The sequence below is a fragment of the Toxotes jaculatrix genome, chromosome 17 (assembly GCF_017976425.1).
Source record: "Toxotes jaculatrix isolate fToxJac2 chromosome 17, fToxJac2.pri, whole genome shotgun sequence".
In the NCBI taxonomy this organism is placed as follows: domain Eukaryota; kingdom Metazoa; phylum Chordata; class Actinopteri; family Toxotidae; genus Toxotes; species Toxotes jaculatrix.
In genome coordinates, this window is record NC_054410.1 from 1162983 (window position 1) to 1189676 (window position 26694).

Consider the following 26694-nt stretch of genomic DNA (forward strand, 5'->3'; position numbering starts at 1 on the left):
GGAACAGTTCACAACACAACATTGGCACATCATCACCTTTTAAGCTGATTTAGTGAACTTGCGTGTCTGTACGTTCAGTAGTTGTGGAGCCACATTAGCGTTCCCTCTCTTTTAGCTCTGTGTTTGGTCTCCACCAGCTCCTGAGGGAAATATCCGGCTCTTTACCTGCTAAATGCTCCACAGTGCTGACCAGCTGCTCTGACTGAGTCTGTCTGCTGTGTGCTGTGGAGCAGGAAGTGGACAGTGTGTGGGTCTGCCACCACGAGTGACACCTCAGACATCACACACATTCATCTGATCCACTGTTAATATAACACAGTGAAACACATTACAACTTACACAGCAATGTTTAAAGTTTCTTTCTGCTGCAGATGAAAACACGGATGTCACATCGGGTGATGACTGAGCTCAGATAATACGCTGCTGACTTTGACTCTCTAACCCTCTTTCACCCTTCATCTCTTTATTTCATCTCCCATTTTTTTCTGTTCTTCCCTCCATCAGTTCACCCCTCTCCCCCTTTCTCCCCCCTCCGTTTCTCTTTCTTGAGCTGAGCCTGTTGAAATTCAGTCCATCTCTCAAGGTTGTTAACTCTCTCTCTCTCTCTCTCTCTCTCTCTCTCTCTCTTTTACACCAGACTCACGTCGGCCAGGGAAGAGGTCACAGTTCACGGCGATCTGCCTGCCTCCGTGGTCCTCCCACCGGACAGCTTGATTGACAGCAATCAGGACTAACCTCCCCTCCTTCCTCCTCCCCCTCCACCTGTCAAGACAAACTGATCGTGTGTGTGTGTGTGTGTGTGTGTGTGTGTGTGGACCATTTCCTCTGTCATTTTTAATTATCCAAATGATATTCAGCTTCAGACATCTGCCCCCCCTCCCTCAAAAAACTCCCATAATCCCCCAGTCCACCCTCTCACCAGACACTGTCAGGAGGGCACCGTCGCGCAGCCATTAGCATAAGAGCGTGTTTGTTTAAAGAGCCCGTCCCGCCTATAAAATCAAACAATTAGAGATGCAGACAAGCCTCGGCCTATTGACTGCATAAATAATCAGACCCTGCACTTGTCTTTTTCCTCTTTTTTTTCCGTCTTTCGCTCTCTGGACACTTCGTTTATTGGTTCAGACCTCCTCCCGCTCTCCTTCTTTCCGTTCATCTCGCCGCAGTTATTCCCACTGCTAATGAACCTGCTGGACCTCACAGGAAGTCGGAGAGGGGGGTTATGGGTAATCAGGATGCGAGGCTCGACGCTCACCGCCGTGACCTTTAGTCTCGCCGCCGCCGGGTCATGCTGGGCCTCTGGAGTCATCTGGGCATGCAGGCTGGTGAAACCCGCCTGAAACTCTCAGAGTGTGTGTGTGTGTGTGTGCGTGTGTGTGTGCAGTAATGTGCTCGCTTTTGAATATGCAGGTCTTAAAAATTCATCTCAAGGCCTGAAGTTTAAAGCTCAGACACAGACTGAGTGAGTGAAATATATCTGAAATACTGCGTCTGACACGTGCCTGTGTGTGCGTGTGTGTGCATGTGTGTGTGCGTGTGTGCCTGTGTGTGTGTGCATGTGTGTGTGTGCGTGTGTGTGTAGAAATTTGGCACTAATAGAGAATCTGAGCTAAATGAAGATGTTCTTTTCTTCTCAGCGCTCAGACTTTACTCATCGTTTCACGTCTGCTTTGATTCATTAAATAAAATAAAAATGTTTTTGCCATAAACTGAACAGTGTACGTGAAGTGTACATGCTTCTTATCTGTCATTCTGCACGTCTTCTGCACACGTGATATATGTCGGTTTATTCATACAAAAAAATAAGAATAATAAATGAATAAATAAAATAAAAATAAAAAAGCAGACGGTTAAATCTTAGATGTTGGTGCTGACGTGACTTTTGTCCCTGTTTGAAACTGAATTATCACACAGGAGCAAAGTAACACAACAATGTAAATGTGTAAATGTGAATGTAAAGTGGATCAACTGAAACATGCAAAATCAGCGGACTGGTCCTTTAAAGCTCATTCTCTTTCACTCAAGTGTTTCCTGTCTCTCTGCATTACTTCACTGTACCGCTCCTCACCTGTTTGACATCCTGTCTGTCTACCTGTCTCACCTTCAGACACCGTAGACACATTCTACCACTTCCTGTTTACAAGCCTTCGCCCTAATATTCCCATAGTCCACTGAGGGCAGCATATCCGTCCTGTCATCCTTCTGTCCTCTGTCCTCACATCTCCACGTCTAATTCTTACCTACGCTGACACTCATTGGCTGACAGTTTGATTGACAGGCTGACAGGAAACTGTGTCGTGTCTTCGCGGCGTTGCTGTCGTCTTTAATTTCCCCCTCATCGCCGTGACAACACGCGGGCACCTTACATCTGTTTTACACGCCGCGGAGTGAAGGAGTCGGTTAACAGCTGCAGGTGAAGGACTCAAACACTTCATTCATATCAAACTGCTGCTGCTTTTCACTTCACTTTAAAACTGTGAATCCTCCTTTACGACTTCATGATTCATCATGTGACCAGTAAACCGTGGCTGACTTAAAGAACACAAAGCTAACGGCTGATTCACCTTTTCGAGCAAATATTTTCAAAATTTAAATAATTAAACTCATTTTTTGAGTCTAAATCTACAGTCAAAGTAAAAAGAAACAAGATGACGAGAGAGAAAGTGGACAATATACAAGAAGATGCAGAGACTGGAATCAAAGGAAAACCAGTAAAATAGCTGCGTATTATTAGCTTTGTATTAATTCAGATATTGGTAAAACCATGTTAATAAAACATGTTTCCCCAGCAGATATTTTCAGTTTGGACAGAAAACTACTCAGCTGATTTTCACCTGCAGTTTTAGAATCATGATTCAATTCATCAAAATATCTTCACGCGACAGTTGTACTGAGCAGATGTGGACAAAGACACGTGTTTGTTCTGTGTGTGCGTGTGTGTGTGTGTGTGTGTTCCATCAATTCTGCGTCATGAGTGAGTGATGCTGTAATGTGTGTGTGTGTGTGTGTTATGGATGAGAGCATCTCAACAACTGTGGAGGTACTTACCATAAACCATCTATTACAGCAGGGCGGGGCATGTCAGCTGCCATCACTCTGACCGTGTGTGTGTGTGTGTGTGTGTGTTGGGCTGTGGCTACACTCTTGTGTTTACTCAAAGAGATGACTGTGTGTGTGTGTTCATCCACTGTGACTCTCTCTCTCAGACACACACACGTTTATTCATTAAAATGAATCATTTCCTCACCCAACAGAAACCTAATTCTAACCATTAAGCTAAAACTACATCTTACAGACTTGAGGACATATGAGGACATAACGACAGAGGCGAGTAGTGTGTCTGACTCCGTGCGGTGTCAAACATCGTCTCACACCTCGACAAACCTCCGCCCTCATTAGCAGGAAGACAGGATACGATTTATGCATGAAAGCAAATCAAATCGCAGCTCTAAAACCTAAAGATGTCAATATTTTGACTCACGCTCGTTTAATGTAGAGGACAGATGTTCCTGCACCACAACTGAAAGAGGAAGTGAAGTGCAACAAGTACAGTTGGTAAACTGAGATGAATTCAACATCCTCATATGATGAAACCAGTTATTTTTCAGAATGTTCTTTCTTTCAACAATGTCCTCATTTCTCAAAAATGTCTTCACAGTCTATACATGTCCTCGCCTCCTAAAACTGCCCGTCCCCTCTGAAGGAAGTCCTCATTTGCGAAACCATCCTAACTTAAAATGTCTTCTCTTTCCAAAATGTCCTCGGTGTCCAAAAAAAGGCAGCCATCTCCCTGTCTCTTTACTTTGTCCCCATGTCTTAGTGTCTTACCGCAACATTGTCCTCTTGTCTCCCTGTCTCATTATTTGTCGACTTGCTGCCTCTCTCTTCACGTCTGCATCCTGATGTCTACTTGTCTGTCTGTCCTTTCTGTGTATTGTCTTTACGTCTCCGTCTTTTCACTTGCTTGCCTCCCTGTCCCCCTTTCTTGTCTCCTTGTTCTCCCTGTGTGTGTTTGTGTGTGTGTCCTAACAGGTGTCCCCTAGACACCCATCCTGCCAGGTGCTCTGTCAGGCTGTTGTAAACACACAAACACACACACACACAGTCACACACAGTGTCTTTCCTGTGCTTCACTCTCTGACTTTAAAGCATGAACACACACAGTGTCTTTCTCTCCATCCATCACTCTGTAATTGTTCACACTTTCTGGACTAACACACACAGTTTACTTTATCACAGTTTACCCTCCCCCCTCACCCCCATTTAATTAGTACCCGTCTGTCCGCTGCCTCTTCATCTTCAAACACCACATGGTGTCTTTAAAAACACCAAACACCAATCTGCTCTTTAAAGTCTGAGAACACCACAACACTTTCACTTCATCAGCAACAACTAAACTTCCTGACCTGTCGAACTTCACGGAGCGGTTCGCTGATTTGTTGGGACAAGCTCACCCTGCAGACGCTTCCTGAACGCTTCCGCCTGATCCAGAGTCAGCTGAGAACACTGATCCTGGGTCACTGCTGTGCGTTCAGCACAGGCGTAGGATGTGTTTAGCTTAGCTTAGCACAAAGATTGAGAGATCAGGGAAACTGCTAGCCTTGCTCCGTCAAACATGAGATACTAACACACTAAAATACTTCCAACAAATTGAAAGCGATGGTGAATCTTGTTTAGTAACGTGTAAAAACTTTTTCTTCACATGTGGAGCAGTGAACCTGAGGCTTCAGTAAAGTGATATATTTGCTATTCAAAGAGGATGGAGCACACCTCATATCTACTGTTGACTAATATAGTTCATACAAATACAAGTTTACGACATTTAGCCTCACTATAACACACACACACACACACACACACAGGAGAGTACACATGGAGCTTTACATCCTGTTTAATGACTGCTCCCTCTCTCTCTCTTCATTAAGCATTATCAACCTCTCTGGCCTAATCTCTCTGAAATTAGTGTCTGGTCTCTACCACCTAAGTGACTGGCTGGCATTCATTAGCGCTGTGTTTTAGCCAAATCAATCACGCCGCGCCCCGTCCGCCACGCTTTCTTAAAATGTCATCCTCAAACTTCTCACAATCAATTAAGCGGGAGATTAATGAGGCCAATTTGCCGCCAACACATCGGCCTTCCTTCTCTGCTGAAAAGGCCGTGTGTGCGTGTGCGTGTGCATGCGCGCGCACACACGCACACACACACACTCACAATGATGTAGAAACACTCTTGGAATAATATACGTACGTGGAGGAGAAAGGCTGATACACATGTAAACATACACAGATGGACATTTTAACATAAAAGACATACACATGTCATTTCCTGTATAAACTGACGTCTGACACAATATGGCTGACACTTTAAATACACACTGAGATGGTCTGACTTCACTTCCTGTTTGATGACAAAGGTTAAAAAGTATAAAATTAACATTAAATGATGTGATATCTAATCAAATCTGTGTGCACAGAAAACAGTTATACTGTTGTATGATATTAGCAGAGTGTGTCTCTATGGAATATTTGGTCATAAATGTTTATCTTGTGACGTGAGGAAGCGTAAAAAGCGCCGACCTTCATTCATCTAATCTCTTACGACGGTGGTTCATCGTGTTGTAGCTGTGTGAGCACTTTTATTTTAGAAAACTTAAACACAAAGAAGATGCAGACAGAGAGCCACAGGCTGAAGGTGTGTTGAGACCGAATGCAAATGTTTTGAGTAAATTTTCACATTGTATGCAGCTGCACACGGTTCTGTCATCTTTCCTGAACTAATCAGCGGTGAGTGGCGAGTCCTTCCCACTGCACGAGCTTCCAGGTGACACAGAAGCTGCCACAGTAACTTCATCCTGCAATAAGTGATTCTGTTTCCGGCCACTGGCCCACGCTGGAGACACACACACACGGACACACACGCACACACACACACGCACACACACACACACACCTTCCATCATCCAGGTGAGGGGGGGCCCACATTGTTCGTGTCACTTCCAATCTCACAGCTGCCTCAATCTGCCTCGGGATCTGCCTCATATGGTTGTCATAGCAACTCTCCAGGGATTATAACAAGGTATTATGGGATGTCTAGTGTCTCGAGCTGCAGGATCAGAACACGGTGTTAACACTCACACACACATACGGGCTCGACACGGCGGCGATGCTCAGCGCAGCGTGAGCGGATGCGCGGCAGCTCAGCTGCTCTTGCTTGTTCCAGCCTTGTGTTAACACTCACACATGACAACGTGATGTGCAGAGCAGCGGAAGAGGAGAGCTGGTTGTCACGGTGACGCGCTCGCTCTCTGCTGCGGGTGTCTGCAGGATTAAAGAGCGACAGATAAAGAACAAATGCAAAAACAAGGACTTGTGATAGATACAGCTGTACGCAGCACTAATGCACAGCATCCTCCTCTGTCTGTCTCTCTTCCTTCCACTGATTCTCTCAGAATAAGCCGTTGCAGTTTGGGAACAGTGCCCTCTAGCTGCCAGCGTAACAGCCAGAGCGTTCAGTTTCTCTCCAACAGCTGAGACTGTGCGAACACAACAGTGGGAAGCACAGCTGCCAAAACTGTGACGATTCAAACCATCAGGCGAGAATCACCGAATCTGAATCTACACAGAGCACCAGGACGCAAAGTTTTAAAAACATAGTCTGCAAACCAAACTGGTGCAGAACTGGGAGAAGGGTGGTGAAGAAAGAAGCCAGATCATGGTGCCAGTCAGAGGACTGGACCCGACGCAGAGCCATAAGGACCATTTTAAAGTAAGAAGCATGTGTAAGAGCAGAAACTACCAAACTAAATAAAATAAGAAGTTTAAGCTGTTTCACGTCAGATAACTATGCCACACAGTCAGGAGGTAAGTGTCGGTGGATGCTTCGGTTTGTCGGGAAACTCTTCATATCTGGGAGGATTTTCTTCTGTCAGGATTCTTCAATATGATAAAAGGATAAAAAAGTACAAGGAGATTAGAAAAGTGTGGATTTTTACGCTGCAAAGGCTCACTGGTGTCAGCCAGATTATAATAATAATCAGGTGTAACTGAAACAGATGCAAACACACACACACACACACACACACACACACACACACACACACACACACACACACACACACACACACAGATTTCTAGGTTTAAAAATACACAAACAACAAAAAAGAAAACCAGCAACTTTCCTACGTTTACAAAATAATCTCAGTCACATGTGCACACTTGCAAATAGTGTATTGTAGAACACACAGACCCACTCACTCACACAAACACAGACACGCACACACACACATTACCAGCCTCTATCAGATGTGTATCACATCAGCCTGGTTGTGATGTTAAAAGCTCAGCCTTTGGGCTGTATGTTAAACAGATAAGGAGTGGAGCATTTTAGGGATTAAAACTACAAGACACACACACGTTTTACACACACACACACACACACACAATCCTGAGGGAGTGAGCGGCGATAACCCAGTCATTATCATATTTTCATAATTCCATTTAATAATTCAGCTTAACCATGGCAGCAGCTGGATGTTGAGGAATAAGTGAAGGCGGCCGTGGTGAATTATGAGGAATCACTGGGCTAATAATGTAAAGGTACATTATGAGGAATAATTTAGCTTCAGAAAGGCTCAAAGGCAAATCATGGGAAATATTTCAGATAACAAAATGGTGTAAAATCCTCATTATGTCTGACAGGATTTGGACCACAGACTGTACTGTTCCATGGATTCAGGAAAGAAAGCAGAATTAATTATAATTCATTAAGGCCTCGCCGGCACCGCAGTGAGGCTGTGATGCTTTAGTGCAACATTCAGCAACAACTCTGCCATCTTTAAATCCCTGACAGCGGCGAGGCAAGACACGTACGGTGTGTCCTCAGGGGGAGGGGGGTGCCACGGAAAAGGCAGTTTTATTACCTAAGTCAAAGTGGTTTAGCTTCTCTACGGTGGCAATTTCAGGACATTTCATGCTGTTCGCCATCACACTAGATTCAACATTCCTGAGTCTGAGCTGGACTTTGTCAGGCTCAGCACGCTACCATGCTAGTGGTGCAAGTGAAGACCCACTTGGTTAGGAAAGAATTTAAACAGCTGATTCTGGTCTCTGTGGCCCAGTCCCACACGAAAAATCAAGTGATAGCCAAAGAATGAAGGACGGTGAAAGCATGTACCAGGTTTCCTGCTGAGATATCTCACAACATGAGCTGTGTGTGTGTGTGTGTGTACAGTGTGTACAGTACATTGATTCAGTGTCATGTTGAGTGGTTCGGTGATGCAACAGTGCAACAACAAGTGGAAACTGTTCATCAGAAACTCATGGCACTGAAACATTTTCCCGCCTCGTTTCCAAAGGCTGAAGTCAAAGAGTTTTAGCCACATTGAACAGATCCTACCTGTAAAATGTGGCTGCCCAGGTGAGGTTCGAAGATCTCCGAGGCAACGGCGCTGGGACTCCTCCTCCGCTGGGTACCGATAGCTAAACACACAAACAGACACACACACGCACGCACACACACACGCACGCACAAACACACATGCATACACACACACGCACAAGGAGAGAAAAAGCACAGGACAGGACAGAAGAAGACCGGTGAGACTCAGACACATTGATACGAGCAAAGCTACACACACACACACACACACACACAAAAATACATATTCACACACACACACACTTTTATACAGCCTAGCGTGACGAACACACATGGCACAGGACAACAGGAACCAGTGAGGTCAGCTCTGCAGAACAGTGTGGAACAGTGCAACAGGTTAGCATTGTTAGCTCTCCTTACTGAGACCAGTGAGCATCGAAGGCTGGAACAGGCCCCGTCTGCTGGGTGACGTAAGGAGCTAATGATGCTAACAAGTCATTCACTGAAGAAATGAACAAAGCCAGAGAACCAGCATCTGAGGGAAACGTATAGTTTCTTATCTCAAAATCATGAGGGATCATACAAGAAAGTCATTTCATGCAAACAAACATCAGTGTGTTTACTGTACATGTAAAAAAACAAACAAATAAAAACTTTGTTCCAGTTTAACTTTGTGATGAAAGAGATGTGTGTCTTCCTGTCTCCTGTGTGTGAGACTTTCTTCTTACAATTTGTGTCTTGTACTGTGTCTCAGACTGAAATACAGAATACGAGAGGCTGTTAAACTATCCCAGCTATCTGTAGCAACACCACACACCAAACACAGGTGAACTGATGGCTCATTAAAATAAACACGTGGATGTTTATCAGACAAAGGTGTGAGAGCAGCAGGCTGTGGCGTGGCTAAAGGGGTGAGAACGCTGGAAACTCTCTCCACCTCCATCTTTCCAAACTCAGGACTGAATTTCCATAACTTTTTTTTTTTTTTTTAACTTTTTATTTAAGAGATTATCACATTTCGCTTCTAAGACAGGTGATTTTTCACCGGACATTTCATACAAAGAGCTAATTTTCACATCTTAAACGCTCGTCCTAACAGTGGGTTCGAAGGGGGCTGTGTCTGATAATTGATGTACGGAGTGTTAAAGTAGGCAAAACCAGAACTTTTCTCAAGTGTCAAAACCACAAAGATTTCAAAGGACACAGCGTTCGTTGCAGGAGATTGTGGATTCAATAGGATGCAGGCGGAGTCTCTATGGCCAGGTTTCACTTGCCTCACCTTTCTCCTGTTAGGATGCTCCACAAATGTCTGAGAGACCAAACAACTCATTGAGAGATGATGTAACTGAAGACTTGAGCTACTGTGGAGCTGAAGACTTGTCAGACAAGTCTGCTCCTCTACGACAGAAAGGATGAGCGAGTCTGAAGGCGAGGATACCAGAGAGGGCGTCTCTCTCTTTCTGTTACCTATTGTCTCTCTATCAGTTTTATTATTCTCAACTTTCTATCCATCACTGTTCATCCCTGGAGAGAGACAGAGAGAGAGAGAGAGAGAGAGAGAGAGAGAGAGAGAGAGAGAGAGAGAGAGAGAGAGAGAGAGAGAAATGGTTTATAGCTTTCTAAAATTTCACCCTGAGGGCAAAACTCTCTCCAAAGACATAAACTGAAAGTACAACAGCCAGAGACATAGAGAGGGGGAGAGGGGGAGAGAGAGAGAGAGAGAGAGAGAGAGAGAGAGAGAGAGAGAGAGAGAGAGAGAGAGAAGGGTGGCTATGTGAAAAATCTGCCCTCAGGTTAAACTGTCTCTCTCTCTCTCTCTCTCTCTCTCTCTCTCTCTCTCTCTCTCTTCCAAAGGAAAACAGAGTGAAAGAGGAAGACAACGCCTTTTCTGGCAGGAGAATTTGATTTTTAAAACCTTCCATCAGCAACAATCAACCATGAAAATAGGTCACAGATGCTAAAAGAGAGAGACACCAACAAACGTAGACATCAGCGTCCACACCTGCATCACCTGTCCACACAGAGAAGACAGACAGAACGACAGAAAGACATAGAGAAAGACAGAGAGACAGATTCAGACGGTGAGACAGATTCAGACAGAGGGGCATTAAAGCTCACTAAAAGAGAGATTTTTCTGCCCTGAGGTCATTTTCTCCTCTCTACACAACCTCCGTCCTCCTCTCCCTGCAGACCTCATTACACCAAATTTACACACACACACACACACACACACCTCCTGTCGTTTTCTGGGGGCTAATGTAGCTGAATTAGGCTCAATTAATGATGTAATGAAATGCTCTTGTGAACGAGAGACTTTAAAAAGGGGTGAGGAGGAAAAAGACAAAGGGGCGGGGGGGGGTGAGCTGAGGGTGGGAGGAGGGGGAGCTCAGTCTGATCTTGTGTCATGTTTTGTGTCTTAAAATGTTGAGTTAAACTTGTGGACACAAACATGATGCATCATGCTTTACAGTAAAAAAAAAAAAAATTATATATATATGTGTGTGTGTGTGTGTGAGTGTGTGTTGGCTTAGAGCTGCTGACTGCTCCCCTGTGCTGCTGGAAGGTCGGATTAAAAGGAGTAAACGACAGCCTCCAGACTGTTGGCCAGAGAACAGGGTGTGTGTGTGTGTGTGAGAGAGAGAGAGAGAGAGGGTGGATAGGTACTGTTACACAAATTGCCAATTCAATTAGTGGTAGGTGTAAGAACATCGGTGAGGGAGAGGGAGGGGGAGAGAGAGGGGGAGAGAGAGAGGGGGAGAGAGAGGGCAGCCATTTTGGCAGAGTGTCAGAACTAATTTATCAAGACCTAACAAAGGACTTCAGGGATGAAGAGAGGGAAGGAAGGGGGAGGACTGAAGGGGGAGGTGGCACAGAAGAAGGAAGCATCATTTCCACAGGCCCCACACCGTCACAGGTAACACATCGCCAGGCTTCACAGACCCAGAGCGTTTTAAACGTCAGAGAGAAGAGAGAGTGGACATGAACTTTTTAAACTTTGGTAAATCACAAAGTTTCACTTTGTATTAACAAGTTGTTCATTTTTCTATTTATTTTAGAAGACAGACATTAAACTCCAGGAAGAGACGGATGAAAGAAATCCTCCCTGAAACATTTCAATACAATCTGTCCTGGGACGGAAAGATCGAGAAAAGAGAAAGAGGGGAGGAGAGGGGAGGTTAGTAGGAGAGGAGAGAAGAGTGAAATAAAGGATAGTGGAGGTACCAGGAAAGGGAGGAGAGAGGGGCTTTTACAAAATGGCCGAACGTTGACTGTTCATCAGACACACACACACACACACACACACTTTCTTTGTCCCCGGGCTGTTTAAAAAGTCATCAGCAGAGGAGACATTTGTTTTAATTAGCACCTTTTTAAAGGCGTCTTTCAGCCACTTTAACTTTTCATGACTGGTTCTGCTTAATAAGCCTCGCTCTCTCTCTCTTTTCCATCATCAAATTTTAAGCGTCTGACTCGCCCTCTGTAACGAGCTCTCAGACAGATCAGCCCTCCCTCTACGTGAATGAATAGTTCATCATCACAGATCATCACATTCACTTATTTGGATTAGATTAAAGAAAGACTGTGTAGCTTTTGCTAAGAGTGTTCACACTGGAAACGACATGATAACGGTTATATGAAGTTCTATTTATTGATTTACTTTAAACCCGTTTACTGAACGTGAATCTGTGAATCTTAAAACAGTGTTGAAATGAGAACAAACAGAAGAGTCAGACAGAAAGTTACTGAATGTCAGACTCACAGTAACATCTATCTCAGGTTTGCTAATATTAGCTAATGTTAGCCATAAGCTAACGCTGATCCCAGAGTTCATCTGTAATCAGAGGATCTTGAATCTTTGTGCTTTAATTTAGACTTTGTGGACTGAGCTTGTCATTTTATTTGAATTTACATGTTGTGAGTAAACTCATTTCCAAATAAACCAGCTTTACAAATCAGTTAATATCACAATAAACCACAGTAGCATACACCCTGTTGAACGGAGGTGTTGTAATGTGTGATGTCTAACTGCATCACCACTCTGCCTCTTTAACAGCAAAGCTCTTTGTTATTATGCTGATATTAAATGTGACAGTGCAGAAAGCGTCGGGCTGGAGGAGGAGAGGTGCAGCTCTCTCTGTTACACATAACCAAGTTTACATCTCGTCACATCACTGAGAGCCAGTCAGCGTCGAGGAGACTCTTCCCGTCTGAAATGAGATGTTTGGGCTGATTAACTCTGGCAGTCGCTCCACTAAACCTGCATCATTTCACCGTTTAAGCTCCTTCAGGAAAACTTCGGCTCTTCAGCACTGAGATGTTTTGTTAGCCTGAGAACAGGAGGTGGCAGCTAAGACACGTTTAGATGAACAGAGGTCCAATTCCGCAAAAAGTGTTGGATCGTGGATTTTACCTTGAATATGAAAATATCAGTAACATCTGATTGTGAAGATAAATAAATGGTTAATGCAGGACAGAAAGACGTTGTCCCCAGCTGGACACAGACATGCTGAAAATGTTGACTGCTACAATCAGAACAGTCAAAAAGAACATTAGATTTGTGAAGCAGAAGAGGAGATAAAAGAAAGTCCTTGGAGCTAGAGTTTGTAACATCAGCAAATGAGCGGCGAATCGCTTGGTAATTTTCCGCTTGTGTTGAATTATTCAGCAGTTATCGTTCAATGATCACACTTAACTGGAAATCAGAGCAGGGGGTGGCTGAGTGTGTGTGGTGGAGAGTCACACAGAGAGAAAACTACGTACGGACGCTCTGCACGAGGCCAGCTGACGGGTTTACATTAGACTCTCCATAAAGTTAAGGAGGAAATTATGTTAATTCACGTGTTTGTTGAGTTTCAAATGTCCTGATACTGAACGTCTCAGTCAAATGTTCACAGACAACATGTTTGTTTTGTGGAACAACATCCACCAGAGAGTTATTAAACTGTTTCCTGGTTCTGTTCAGACTCTCACAGCATCAGGTTCAGGTCAGGAAACGATCCTGGTCTGGTTTAATACAGAGAAAGTGTTTGTGTCTGCGTTTGTGTTTCTAAGGTCAAAACCTTCTGTGAGGTTTTTGTTTGTGGAAATCATTTTTGTCTGTTTGGTTTTGAAAACTGTGCCATGAAAGAGATATATCAGTTCTGTTTTACAGGGATGCGTTTTAACTGGTTTAAAATGGACTCGTCTTCATCTGTTTTTATTATTGTTTACAGTATTTTTACAGGTTGCTTTTAAATGTCGAACATGTGGCTCAGATTTAAGCCTGCAACTCAAACTGATTTTAGTAAATGATTATTCTTCCAATCAGAAGGTGACGTGATCAGCTGCCTGGTCGGGAGGTGGAGCTCACAGGTGACGTCGTTCTTCAGTGGTCATCTCCTCCCTGAGCCACCTGATTAAGACTTTCTGTACCATCTCAATCAATCTCTCTCTCTTTCTCTCTCTCTCTCTCTCACACACACACACACACACACACACAGCTTCCTGTGTGAGTGTATAATCATCTCTGCTGTCTCTCCACTTGGCTGAGTGCCAGCTGGTGTGTGTTGAGTCAAGGACAAGAGAGGACAGAGAAGGAAAGAGAGAGAGAGAGAGAGGTAAAGCCACAGAGCGACAACATGGAGAAAGAAAAATGAGGACGGAGACAGGGACAGTGAGACGGATGAAGCAATGGACAGATAGAAAAATGGAAGTGATGGTAAGAGAAAAATGGAGAACAGTGACAGAGGAAGAGAAGAAAACTTCAGTGTGTGAACTGTGCTTCTTACTTTGCTGCTCATGTTTGTTTGTTAAGGAACAAATTGAATTTGTCTTTACACGACTATTAAACGTGGACAGAGAAAGTAAAACCAGCTTCAAAAGTAAAAGTCGTTCAGTTTAAATAGTTTAACGGTGAAAGGCAAAGACACCATCGTTAAACGGGGAGAAGCCACAGAACTTATACACACAGTGGCTTCATTATACAACCAGTTCATTCTGATAACTCTGACCCAGCTTAGTCAAAAAACACAAAAATGTATTGAGCTACATTTACTCACAAATACTGAAGACAAAGGGACAAACAGCTCAGTCTGGATGTTGTTCAAAAAGCGTCTGTACACATAAAAAAAAGAAACAGCTGTGTAAAGAACGGAATGAGAGAGTTAAAACAGTCTGCTGTCACTCCTTCACTCAGCGTCAGTCACTGCGTGAGGCGACAGCGATCGTCTGTTTCTCAAAGTTCAAGAAACCGATGGAAAAAATGAGAAAAAGTCAGAATTCAAATCTCAGTTTGATGCTAAAGCAGAAAAAGCGTCACATGGAAACTTCAGCCGAACAAAGCTGCCACTTGTGTTTGTGTCATGAAATGTGAACGAGTGTGAGTGTGACACTGAAGGAGAAGGGACGGACATGTCCACACTCCTCCCGCAGTGTGTGTGTGTGTGTGTGTGTAAATCCAAAACCCTGTGAGGTTTGAGGTTTCTCTTGTGTCAGAGTTTGTCAGAGTACATGATCGGCTCCTCTCTCTCTCTCTCTCTCTCTCTCTCTCTCTCTCTCTCTCTCTCTCTCTCTCTCTCTCCTCCCACACACCCACACACACACACACACACACACACACACAGCAAGGATTCAGTGAGGCAGGAAGGTATTGGCACTGAGGGAATACAAGGAGCAGACAGTAATTAGGAACCAGCCTACTGTACCATAGACACACACATACACGTCGAAGCCTGATATGTTCTTGGGCACACACACTCACACTCTCTCTCTCACACACACACACACACACACACACACACACACACACACACACACACACACACACACACACACACACACACAGTGTAATTAGGTAGGGGCCCTGATGCCCCAGTGGTGAACTGAACAAGCCCCTGAATACCCACACTGGGAACGGCTGAACACCATAATACATGGGAAAAGGGCGTGAGCACACACGCACCCACACACACACACACACGCACGCACACACACACACACACTGACACACATTAATTAATTGGCAGCCTACTGTGCGTGAGGGGAACAAGGCAGTGGACGGCCGCAGTGGGAGTGTACGTGGACCAGCAGCAGGCGGGATTAACACGAGTCGACCTGCCAGCTCTGAACACCACCACACGCTCATTCGCCACTTTCCTTCGTCCTTTCACTCATCGTCTCCTGTTTTGTCCTCATGAAACCCACCTCACAGAAACATACATGTTCCTGTCAGACTCAGTCTGCAAGCTAATTAGTCTTTAATTGGACCATCTCCCTTTGATAGGAGTTAAAAGATCAGCTTCGTATCAGCAGAAACATCAGACAGTCAAAACAATTCTGGGAAAATTTATTCTCTTCGCTCCTTTTGCTCATTTTATTTCTATAATGTTCAGAGATATTTTAATGTAAATCAAGTGAAATGAATGGAGGTAATGTCACAGTTTCACTGTCCGAGGATGGTCTGCATGTTTGAGGCTGATATAAACACTGAAAACTGCGCGTTATTATCTATCAGGATCTTCGTGTGGCAGGTCAGGGCGTTTAAGACTCTGGCTGGTGAGGCAGATGAAGTGAGCAGACAGACGGCTGCTCTCCTCTGCGTTAATCTGCTGTTAATTTGTCTGGACTGTAACATGAGACAGAGTGAGCTGCAGGAGTTTAGCGTGAAGCTGTTAGTCATTAATTCAACAGACACAGAGGTGAATGAGGCCACATGTCTCCATTATTCTCTGTCACACTGTCACCACACATAATAATGGCACTGCGGGGCTCAGCCTGTCTGTGTGTGTGCGTGTGTGTGTGTGTGTTGGAATTTCAGTGTGTCTATCTGAATATATTTCTAAATAATTACTCATACATCTGTGCTGAGATTTAGTTTGTTTGTTTCTGTTTGCTCCTGTTCCTCTCTGATGCTTCACGTAATGTATAACAGGCCTGGTGAGCCTGTATTCATTCACAGATGTGTTCTGGGTAAAATAAGAACATTAGATAGTAACATTGCGGAACGTGAGGCGCTTTCAGACAGCAAGCGCTTGGCGCCATTGTTGGGTGGAACGTCGCGCCAACGGCTCCTGGCGCCTCCGGTCCGAGGAGGTTGGTGAAGGGGTGTGACATTCAAATGACTCAGATACACTAAAATCAGCTCCTGTATAGTTTCCATCGGTTTCTGTGGTTGCCATGGTCACACAGCGAGCTGTGGCGGCAATCTGAAAAAGTTGAATCATCAAATGCAGCTGCAGCCCCCCCCCCGCCCCAGCATGGTTACAGCTGTGTTTACATTCAAAACAATGGAGAGTTCACTGTATGAAGCACCTTCACAGCCACAGTGCTAACACGCAGGTGTTTGAAGTGCGGCACGCGGCGCAGAGCGTGTTGATTCGTTATTAGCATTACTGCATTAGATGTATCTTTGTCGCCATCTTTATTTAGCTTGTTAGCAAAGTACAGCTGAGGCTCATGGGAATTTCATTCGTTTTGCCTGGTGATAGCACTAAATGGAAAAGTTGGAGAATCACCAAAGTTATTATAATTCACCCCACAGGGAATATAAACGTGCAAACCAAATTTAATAGCGATTTATTCGCTCTGAGCAGAAAACTAAGACTCGGTGGTGGAAAGTGCAGGAAAAGTCTCCAAAGTCTTTAGGACACATCGTCTGGGACTTTAAATGTCTGCACCAAATCTTATGCCAGTCACTGGATGAGAGGAAACTTTAACCTGCTGGAGTCACCGGGTGAAAAGTCAGGGATCACCGAGGTCAATGGGATTAATCCTCTGTGGACCACGAACGTGTGTATTGCATTTCGCTGTAGGCCAGTAACTGTTTGCCATAGTTCATTCTGGAGCGAAGCGGGAGACCAAACGACCAAATGATACTGCCATTCCAAGAGCCATACTTCAGCTCCAGACAGGGAGTTCAACCTCTAATTTTGGCAGACAAAGTGTCTTCCTCTTAACCATTAAAGCAAACAAGACCCGGACGAATTTCCCAATGAGTCAGAAGCGTTTCAGAGTGATCACACTGACTCTTGACGCGCTCCTGATACAACATTTGATTGCAAATGTGGGTGTAATTCAGCTCAAATAGCAGCACTTAGGGAGAGAGCTGCAGTCATCTTTTCACCTCGTTTCACCTCTGATTACAGCCCCGTAACCGTGGAAACCGATCCCGAACCCGTTTGCTCTCAGTCCACGGAGGAAACTACCTCAGCAGTAAAAATTAATGAACTCTGACCAACTGTCTGACACGAGAGAGATGGGTGATGCAAGAAAAAGGATTGACAAAGTAAGAAAATAGAGGGAGGGGAAGAGGAGAGGGGGATAAACACAGCGGAATTGTCATGGATGAAGAAAGAAGAGCAGTATTTCCATGACTGTCTACAAGTTATTTTCACTCTCAAAGGATAAAATGGTTTTAGTTTTCTACTCGCCTCTGTCCCTCTGGTTTCACATCATCCCTACATCCCTCGTTCCATCTCTCCGTCCTCAGCCGATTCAAATTTAAGTGTAATTAAGTTGCCGATATGAACATTAGGTGTCGGATGGGAAACGGCTGAATGCCAGCGGTGATGGGAGGAGAGAGGGATGGAAAAAGAAGGAGAAGAGAGAAAGGAAGATCACTGAGAATAAAGACAGAGCGAGTGGAGCGAGAACCAAAAAGAGAAATGGAGAGACCGAGGCAGAGGGAGAGGAGAAGAGGAGGAGGTGGATGTTAATTAATTATAAGCCGTCAGGGTCCAAATCATCTTCTTTTAAATGTGGAGTTGGAGCAGCAGAAAGTCACGGTGGCTCATATTAAACCTTCAGCACTGATTTAGAGGCAGAACAGTTTCCAGACACACTGTGAGTGGGTTTCAGCCGCTGTCACACACCAGGAAATCCTCTGGAGCAGGACAAGGTCAGGCAGGACTGCCGAACACACGACCCTGTCGCCACACAAAACCTTCATATCGCACGGTTTCATTCCTTTCTATAGAATCCACACATGGTCACTGCAGGCTGGGTGAGGCTGGGTGAGGCTGGGTGAGGCTGGGGAAGACCGTGGCTGTGGTCAACAGACTGTGTGGTTACAGGAACCACCACTGTGACTCAGAGTTAAAAATCTAGCTGTTGACTCTTTCATTTCTCTTTCATTTCTGTTTCTCTGTCTTTTCCTCTGGCTCCACCATGAGTGACATTTATGGATGAACTGCATGAACCCGATCTCTTTCCAAGCACAACCATCAGGTCTAAACTTTAATTACTGACCAAACACCTGCAAAACTAACGACAACCCCATCAGCCCAGGTGCATGTTGTGTTTTTATTGCTAATTAGTAAACAGTAAGGTTGCCAGGTAACCACCATTATAACAGGACACACTCTGTAAAGACATAGTTTACTGTCAGGAAATAGTTCCAGTGGGAAACTATAATATATATTATATATTTATAATAACATAACTGACTTTCCTTTGACTATACTTATTTAGTCTGACAACATGTTCACGTTTTCTTGATCTCATGAAAAAAAAGTGAAAACAAAAAGCGAGAATCCAAGAACAAACTGAATCAATGAGAATCAACAGTAACGGGAGCAGCAGAGTTTCTGCAGAGCGGAGAGTTACTGCAGTCCTTATCAGGTCCAGTCCTTATCTGTCTGTCTGATACACACACACACACACACACACACACACACACACAAACAATCACACACTTTATTAACTGCAGCACAAAACAAGCCTGCAGGAGTGTGTGTGTGTGTGTGTGAAAGAAGGGGAGCAAGACAGGAAAACAAATGCTTACACTCAACTATTTCATTGGAAGTGAAATAAAGGCTGTGCGTGTGTGTGTGTGTGTGCGTGCGTGCGTGCGTGCGTGTGTGTGTGTGTGTGTGTGTGTGTGTGTGTGTGTGTGTGAGTGTGTGTGCGTGTGTGTGTGTGTGTGTGTGTGTAGCTCCTGTTCACTCTCACACAGAGAAGAAAAGGGCAAAAACAACAGAGTGAGGCTAAAAGCTCAGAGTCTTGCAGGACAATTTACCCAAAACTAAAACCTGCTGCGCATCCACAACGACAACACAGAGCACAACACTGCACAACACTGCACAACACTGCACAACCTCCTGGTGCCAACAGTTTATACCAATAATGAATCTGTTAAAAAAAATCATACTTCACAGCAAACAAATCCTCACTTTCTGCCTGATGATCACACTGAATTCACTCATCTGGTTCATTCACACTCTTTCTGGCTTTTTCCGAGGCTTTCAGTCTCATCTCATGGTCTTCCTCGCTGGATGCAGTTTGCTTATTTGTCACAAAGGAAAATCTGTTTTCTTTAAGTTCGATTGTCACATTCATTTACAGCAGACGAATAAAAGCTATTATTTATAGCTCTTCTCCACCAGCATGTGTTCATTTGATGAATTAAAAGGCAGAAATAGTTTTGGCAGGAAGCAAAGTTTTTGGCTTCGGGAGTTCAGTGATTTCATTCAGTTCCAGGAAGTAAAAACTGAAGCTTAAAATAGTTTCAGACCTTTCAATGTCACAACTTTTATAGTGGAGAGGAGTCGATGCCAGAGCAGCTTTTACTGTCCTGCTCTGAAGGAGAGAGGGATGGAGGGGAGGAGAGGAGGAGGTGAAGGAGGACAACAAAGAAAGGACAGAAGGAGAGGTGGGGAAAGAAGAAGGTAGAATGTAAAGAGGAGGATGGACAGACGGATAGAAGGACAGAGAGGACAAGAGACAAAGGATATATAAATGTAGGAAAGGTAAGGAAAAAAGGAAGGAAAGAGAAGCAGAGAGGAAAAGAGGACAGAAGAAGGATGGATAAACTGAGGGTGAACTGGAAAGGAGGGAAGGAAATGAAGAAAGGACGGGAGTAAAGGGGGAGGACAGTCAGGTGGAGAGAGGGCAGAGGGGAGACAAACAAGGAAGGAGGGATAGAAGGATGTAGACAAAGCAATGAGAGGTGGGTGAAAGGGAGGAGGCAAAGGCAGGAAAGACAGGAGGGAAGGAAGAAAGAGTGAGAGAGGCATTAAAAGAGAGAAAAGTAAAAGTGCCATCAATAAAAGGACCATTTGGAGGAAAAGAGGGAAAGGTAGAGTGGAAAGGATGGAAGGAAGCAAACAAGAAAGAAAAGGGGGTGAATTGAGATTAGGAGAGGAAAGGAAAGAAGACTGGACGCAAGAAGAGAAGAAGAAAAGAGGACTAGATGAAGGTGAGGAGGAGAGGAGGGAAAGGGAGGGAAGGAGATAGAGGAAAACAGGCCAGAAAAGGCAGAAAGGAGAAAGAGGGAAGGAGAGAAAGGAAGATGAGTGTCAGAGACTTATTTTAGAGTTGGCTTGTTTCCCAGGACGGAGGAAAACACTGAGAAGGTCAAAACCACAGTCTGACAGAAGGAGTGAGCCAAGAAACGAACCGGCGAAGAAAAGATCGCACGAAGCTTTTACATCATCACCGTGTTTCTGCCTCACAGGTGACATCGTCATCATCAGCGTGTGACGTGACTTGTCTCTGAGTCCAATCAGGTCACAGCATGTCCCCATCTGTTAGGACACGGGGCTGATTTTAACCAGAGCAGCTTCAGCTGCACTGATCTCTAACTGTTCAGCGTGTTCGAACACTTAATGAGACGTCCACAGCTGAGCCTTCGACTCTGACTCTCACGGTCACAGATTCACTGGGTTCGTCCTCTGCGTTGTGTCCTTTGACCCTAAAGCACCTGTGTGTGTTTTTGGGACGGGACGAGCAGAAGGGGACGTTTCCCGAGCGTCTCTCTCAGCTGAGAGCGCTCAACACTTCAGTGGAATGCTTCACCGTAGCACTGAGTGGACGGTTAACCTCCCCACTCCAGCCTCGACAGCTCCGCACAGAGCGTAATAAGATGGTCATTATCGCTCCATCGAGGAGAGACGAACACTGATAGAGAGAGAGAAAGACGGAGGGGAGAGGGACATGATGACAAAATGGCGCTCACATCTGAGTCGAGTATATATGATGGAGATAATGAGGAGGAGAGAGAGAAATGGTTTCATGGTGAATGTCACTGATTATAGACTATTGTAATCTGTCTCTCTCTCAGTCGTGCACACAGTGTAATGCTCTCTCTATCTCCCTCGCTCTTTCTCCGTGTGTCTCTCTCCCCCTGTGTGTTTGTCTCTGGGACACAGAGACAAAGGTATTGCAGCTTGAAGCGCAGCGTCTTCTGATCCAAACAACATCACAGGCGAACTCCGTCACCGCTGCCTTTGATTCCAGCTCGTCTACAATCTGCTGCCAGATTCCTGGAGAGGCCTCGTTATTCCATGTTAGCTTTGTTGCACCGGCACTGTTGGCAAGCGAGCGATCGCCGTTAGCTGATTAAAAGCTAAGCACGTGGAATGTATTCAGGTGAGCAGTGGGAAGCTCGACGAAATTTAGAAATCAAGGACTGTTACTTGTGCGCCTTTTTTTTTTTAACAGATTTTACTTTTGTAATTTTCAGAAGTGAAACCGAGGATCAACATGTATCACCTGTCCTCGTCGGGGTCCGTTAGATGAAGTGAAATCTTAATGTTAAATCATACAACATACTGTACATACAACACTCATTTTAAATTTACTCACTCATTAGATTCCTAACTGTAATGCAAATAAATATACATGTAAGGAATGTAACTGTAATCAGACGTTTAAACGGAGAAACAAACGAATGAATGATTATTAATAATTAACAAATATTGGTACACTGAGATTTTGTGGAGCCATAACAGACCAAATTACAGTTCCCTCCATCTCTGCTCATGTTCCTTCATCATCACTCACTCTGTTTTTTTCCATTCTTTCTAGCTTCTTTCCATTTTATTTTCTTCTTTGTAATACAACCCCCACCGCCCCACCCCCAGCTCATTTTTCCTCTCTCTCCCTCTCTGGATTTTCCTTCCTCTCTCTGATATGTCTCCTCCCTCTACCTCTCTATCTTACAATTTTTACAGTTCTTTCCTCTCTCTCTCTCTCTCTCTCTCATCCTCTCTCTCTTTTTTATCCCAAAGCATTGTAATCACCTGCAGACCCTCATCCCTAACTACCCTGCACACACACACACACACTCTCTCTCTCTCTCTCTCTCTCTCTCTCTCTCTCTCTCTCTCTCTCTCTCTCTCTCTCGTGCAGGTGGCGGTGTGTGACGTTGACTAATGCGATGCTGGTTCAGACATGTTGCCGTTAATCGATTAGCACCACAGCTCGACAGCAGGAGCACACACACACACACACACACAAACACACACACACTCGTGGTGTTGCCATGAAATCAAGGAAATGGAGACAGAAAGAACGAGAGAAAAACTTTGGAAATAGAAGAGAAAATAGTAAAAAAAAAAAGAAAAAAAAATATTTTTAAAACCGTGATAAAACAAAAACGCTGAGAGACAGATGGACGGACAGACACAGGTGGAGAGAGCAACTCAGCAAAGAACAGGGTGCAGCAGAAAGTATAAAGGAAAGGTGGAGTTACAGTAGAAAACACTGTGTGTGTGTGTGTGTGTGTGTGTGTGTGTGTGTGATATCTGCAGCCTGCATCACACTGAGATAAAACCGAAATAAGTAAACAATGCACAAATCCATTTTTCAACACAACATCATCTGATCGGTGTCACTGCCTCCGATCAGACGAATGACTTAACCAGGGAACCACGGACGGTTAATGACTCAGCATTATCACTGAACTATGAGAACACGTTTCACGTCACGTCTTCAGTCAATAAAATCTAAAGGGTTCATACTCTGGAGAGCAGGAATGTGTGAAGTAAAGCTGGTCACAATATTTTCATGACATTTACGTTTTTCAGAACATTTCTGGAAATTTCATCCGGATGGACTGACAACAGAAGTCAAATGGACGGACTGACGTCACGTCCGTTAGTCCAGCTGCCATCAGAGTAAAAAGCTGCACAACATCACCTTCAGATTTTTCTAAATATGGCCACAATGCACTGTGAGTGTTAAAGCAACAGACTGCCACCCACTAGGGGGCGTCATTAAAGAGACAACGAATGGCTGTGAGGAAACCGTACACGTGGGGGAGCGTCATTAACAGAACTGCACTCGCCGTCATTAACGAACGCCACGTTTCAGGAAGCGCCAGGAAAACGGAAACAACTGTTCGCGACTTTTTTTTTCGGTTCAGAGCAAAATTTCCCAAAGTAACGCTGACGTTTCCGAGGACGCGGCCATCTTGTTTGAATAAAACTTTACTGGTTCTTTCAGACCATACACTGAGTGTGTGTGCTGCAGGTGTTGAGTTAAATGTGTGTGTGTGAGTTAATGAAACATACGAGGTTTCTTGATCAATTGTTGCAGATGTAGATTAAAACCTGTGTAAGGTGAACTGAAGAAACCTCATTTTATTGTGTTGCCCACCCGGGGGTGGGGGGGAAGTGGGGGGGGGGCAGACACAGATACTGAAACAGACAAATTAATCTAAACCCTGCAAAATATTTATTTTTTTAATGTTTGAACCCTTGCATGTGTGTTTGTGTGTGTCTGTGTGTGATAAGCTATCTGGTACAGTAGAACTATGATGTATGGTTCTCATCCCCGAGCTGAGACACAGCACTGATAGGAAACACACACACACACACACAGTTCAGAACTGATGCAGAGGTTTGATAACTCTGCAATAAACTGTCTCACACACAGAAACTTACAATCGTTTTTGTGTGTGTGTGTGTGTGTGTGTGTGTGTGCGTGTGTGTGTGTGCGTGTGTGTGTGTGTGTGTGTGTGTGTGTGTGTGTGTGTGTGTGTGTTAGTGGGCAGAGAGAAAGAGAACAAAAAGGGAAGTTAAACTTCAAACAGGAGCCTTGATGTTGATATCATTTAATAACATCAGGCCCTGCATGCACACACACACACACGCACGCACACACACACACACACACACTTAACAGCAATGCTATCGGTTTGTATGTGTGTGTGTAGAAAAATCAACACACACATAAAATGGAGAAACAAAAGAATGAAACAGGCTGTTAATGAAGAGAACACGAGTCTTCTGACCCGTAACAGCACACAACACACACAACACAACACACACAACACACACACACACACACAACACAACACACACAACACACACACGTCAGAGAAGGTGTGTAAAGACAGCATCACAACCAGCTCGGTCTCTTCTCTGAAACAGCTTTGTTTTTATGCATTGAGATGTGTCAGTGTGTGTGTGTGTGTGTGTGTGTGTGTGTGTGTGTGTGTGTGTGACAGACAGTGATGTTTCTGAGTGATGCAACACCGTGACAACACTAAGAAATGATGCATCTCATATTTCACTTGTCCTGAGTTCAGCCGATGGATCTGCTGGTTAATGTGGGTCTGAGCAGAGAGGGAAAACGACCCGGCCACAGAGACGCACGGTCATCAGATCAGAAACACGTTCTCAGTGAACAGTCAGTCACTGAACATCAGTGAAACTGTCGGGATTATCGTCGCGTTTGCGTTGACCCTCTATCGTGAGTCTCTGATTCTCACAGAGAAAGAAATGTCACCGTGACACTGCCAGAAGTCTTCGCCTTCACAGTCTCCAAAATGTGCCAGTGTAACATAAAAGCAGCTGGTGGCCATTCAGACCCTGCTGCTCGCCACGCAGCGAGCAGTCGACACAAAGCCGCCGTCGCACTGTTACTAATTCATACATACAATGTCTGAATCCGTTAAAACGTGTCGGCGATGAACGCAGCTTTAAGACGCCTCAGTCTAAACTCAGAAGCTTCTCCACCGTGAGAGAAGGAAACTCTACAGGGAGGACAGAATATTTTCAATAACAGGAAGCAGAGCAGTGTGGTCAAAGACAATATCAGCACTCACTGTTCTGATCTACCACACCCCTTCTCTTTGATTCAGCTGAGACTAAACACACTTTAAAAAAAAGTTCTTCTGATCAACAACCTCATCAAAGTCAATTTAGCTCGTGTTTTTTTTTCTCCTTAAAAAAATATTAAAAAATCAATTAGTAAGTGTGCAGATCAAACGGTTTGAGTGACAGGCAGTCGGCGACAAATTAATCAGCGTCCTGAGGGACAGATGGCTTCAAAATGAACTTTCTCTTTTAGCCTCAAAGCAACATTTTTTCATCTTTATGTACAATAGAAGATTCTAGAGCTGCAGTTAGAAAACAACAGCTGCAATTAGTTTAACAGCAGCTTGTCTTTGGTTTAAACAGGAAGACATGAAGGAGGACGGAGGAGCCAGGGAGGCAGGAAAGGAGAAAAGGAAAGGGAACACCGGAAAGAAATAGCTAGGGAGGGATGTAATAAAGAAGGAGAGGAGACGGGTGAGGAGTGCGGGACAGAGAAAAAAGAAGAGGGCAATTAAGAGAAGGAATGAAGAAGACAAGGGTGGATGGTGGGAGGGAAGAAGGAGAAAAGGGAGAAAGGAGGGACAAAAGGTGTGAAGAGAGGCGAGAAGAAAGGGGGAAGAAAATGGGAAAAGAGGTACAGATTAAAATGGCTGAAGAGAGAAAATGAAAGAAGGATGGAGAAATGAGGAAGGAAGGATGGGAGGAAGATAACTTCATTAGGAGAGAATGAGAGATTATATTTCCAGAGCTACTGCAGCAGTAATTTCAGATAGTGTAAGTGTGTGTGTGTTCATGATAATTAGCTTGGCGCTAGCTGTGGCTGGGAAAACTCATAGACATGCTAATCAGAGGTCGCGCTAACTTGCACTGGAATAGTGTGTGTGTGTGTGTGTGTGTGTGTGTGTGTGTGTGTGTGTGTGTGTGTGTGTGTGTGTGCTGCTGTTCATGTGGAATGAAGAACAAAAGTAAGAAAAGCAGGAAGACAGAGACAAGAACATGATGGAAAATGATTCTCATCCCTCAGAACATTTCTTTCTACTGACAGTATAAAACTGAAACACCTCAGTGATGCTTCGGCGGCAGATTAATCCACTTTACATCAGATCTGTAGACAGTAAGAAAAAATGTAAAATATCTTCATTAACAAAAGACAGAGAGACTGTGCACTGTGTTAACAAACACACAGTGTCAGTGTCCACTGTCCAGTGTCCACATCAGGTGCAGAGGGTGATGCATCACACCTGTGTATGGATGAAACAGTGTATTTATCCAAACTCAACCTGAGCGATGAACCTCTACAATCAGTCATGGAAGCATAAAGATGAACGATAGAGTGATGGATGGACAAAAGTGAGGACAGAGAAATGAAAGCAGAGATGAAACGTGGATGAGGTGGAGGGACAGAGGTGGGGACAGACAGAGGGACACGGGGACGGGAGGAGGAGTGTTTCAGAGGGCAGTTATGAGTGTTATTAAGAAATGGCTCCACTGCTAACGGAGCGGTGCAGCTGAACGCTT

The 26694-nt window shown here is 44.5% G+C and overlaps 1 protein-coding gene across 1 annotated transcript in view; it reads right to left on the reverse strand.

Moving 5' to 3' along the window:
* The window catches only part of LOC121197383 (neuronal PAS domain-containing protein 3), a 204534-nt gene that overhangs the window by 80433 nt on the left and 97407 nt on the right, over positions 1-26694 (reverse strand). The window contains exon 4 of the mRNA XM_041060972.1: positions 8396-8478. Coding sequence (XP_040916906.1) covers positions 8396-8478 — 83 coding nt within the window. The remainder of the gene's footprint in view (positions 1-8395; positions 8479-26694) is intronic.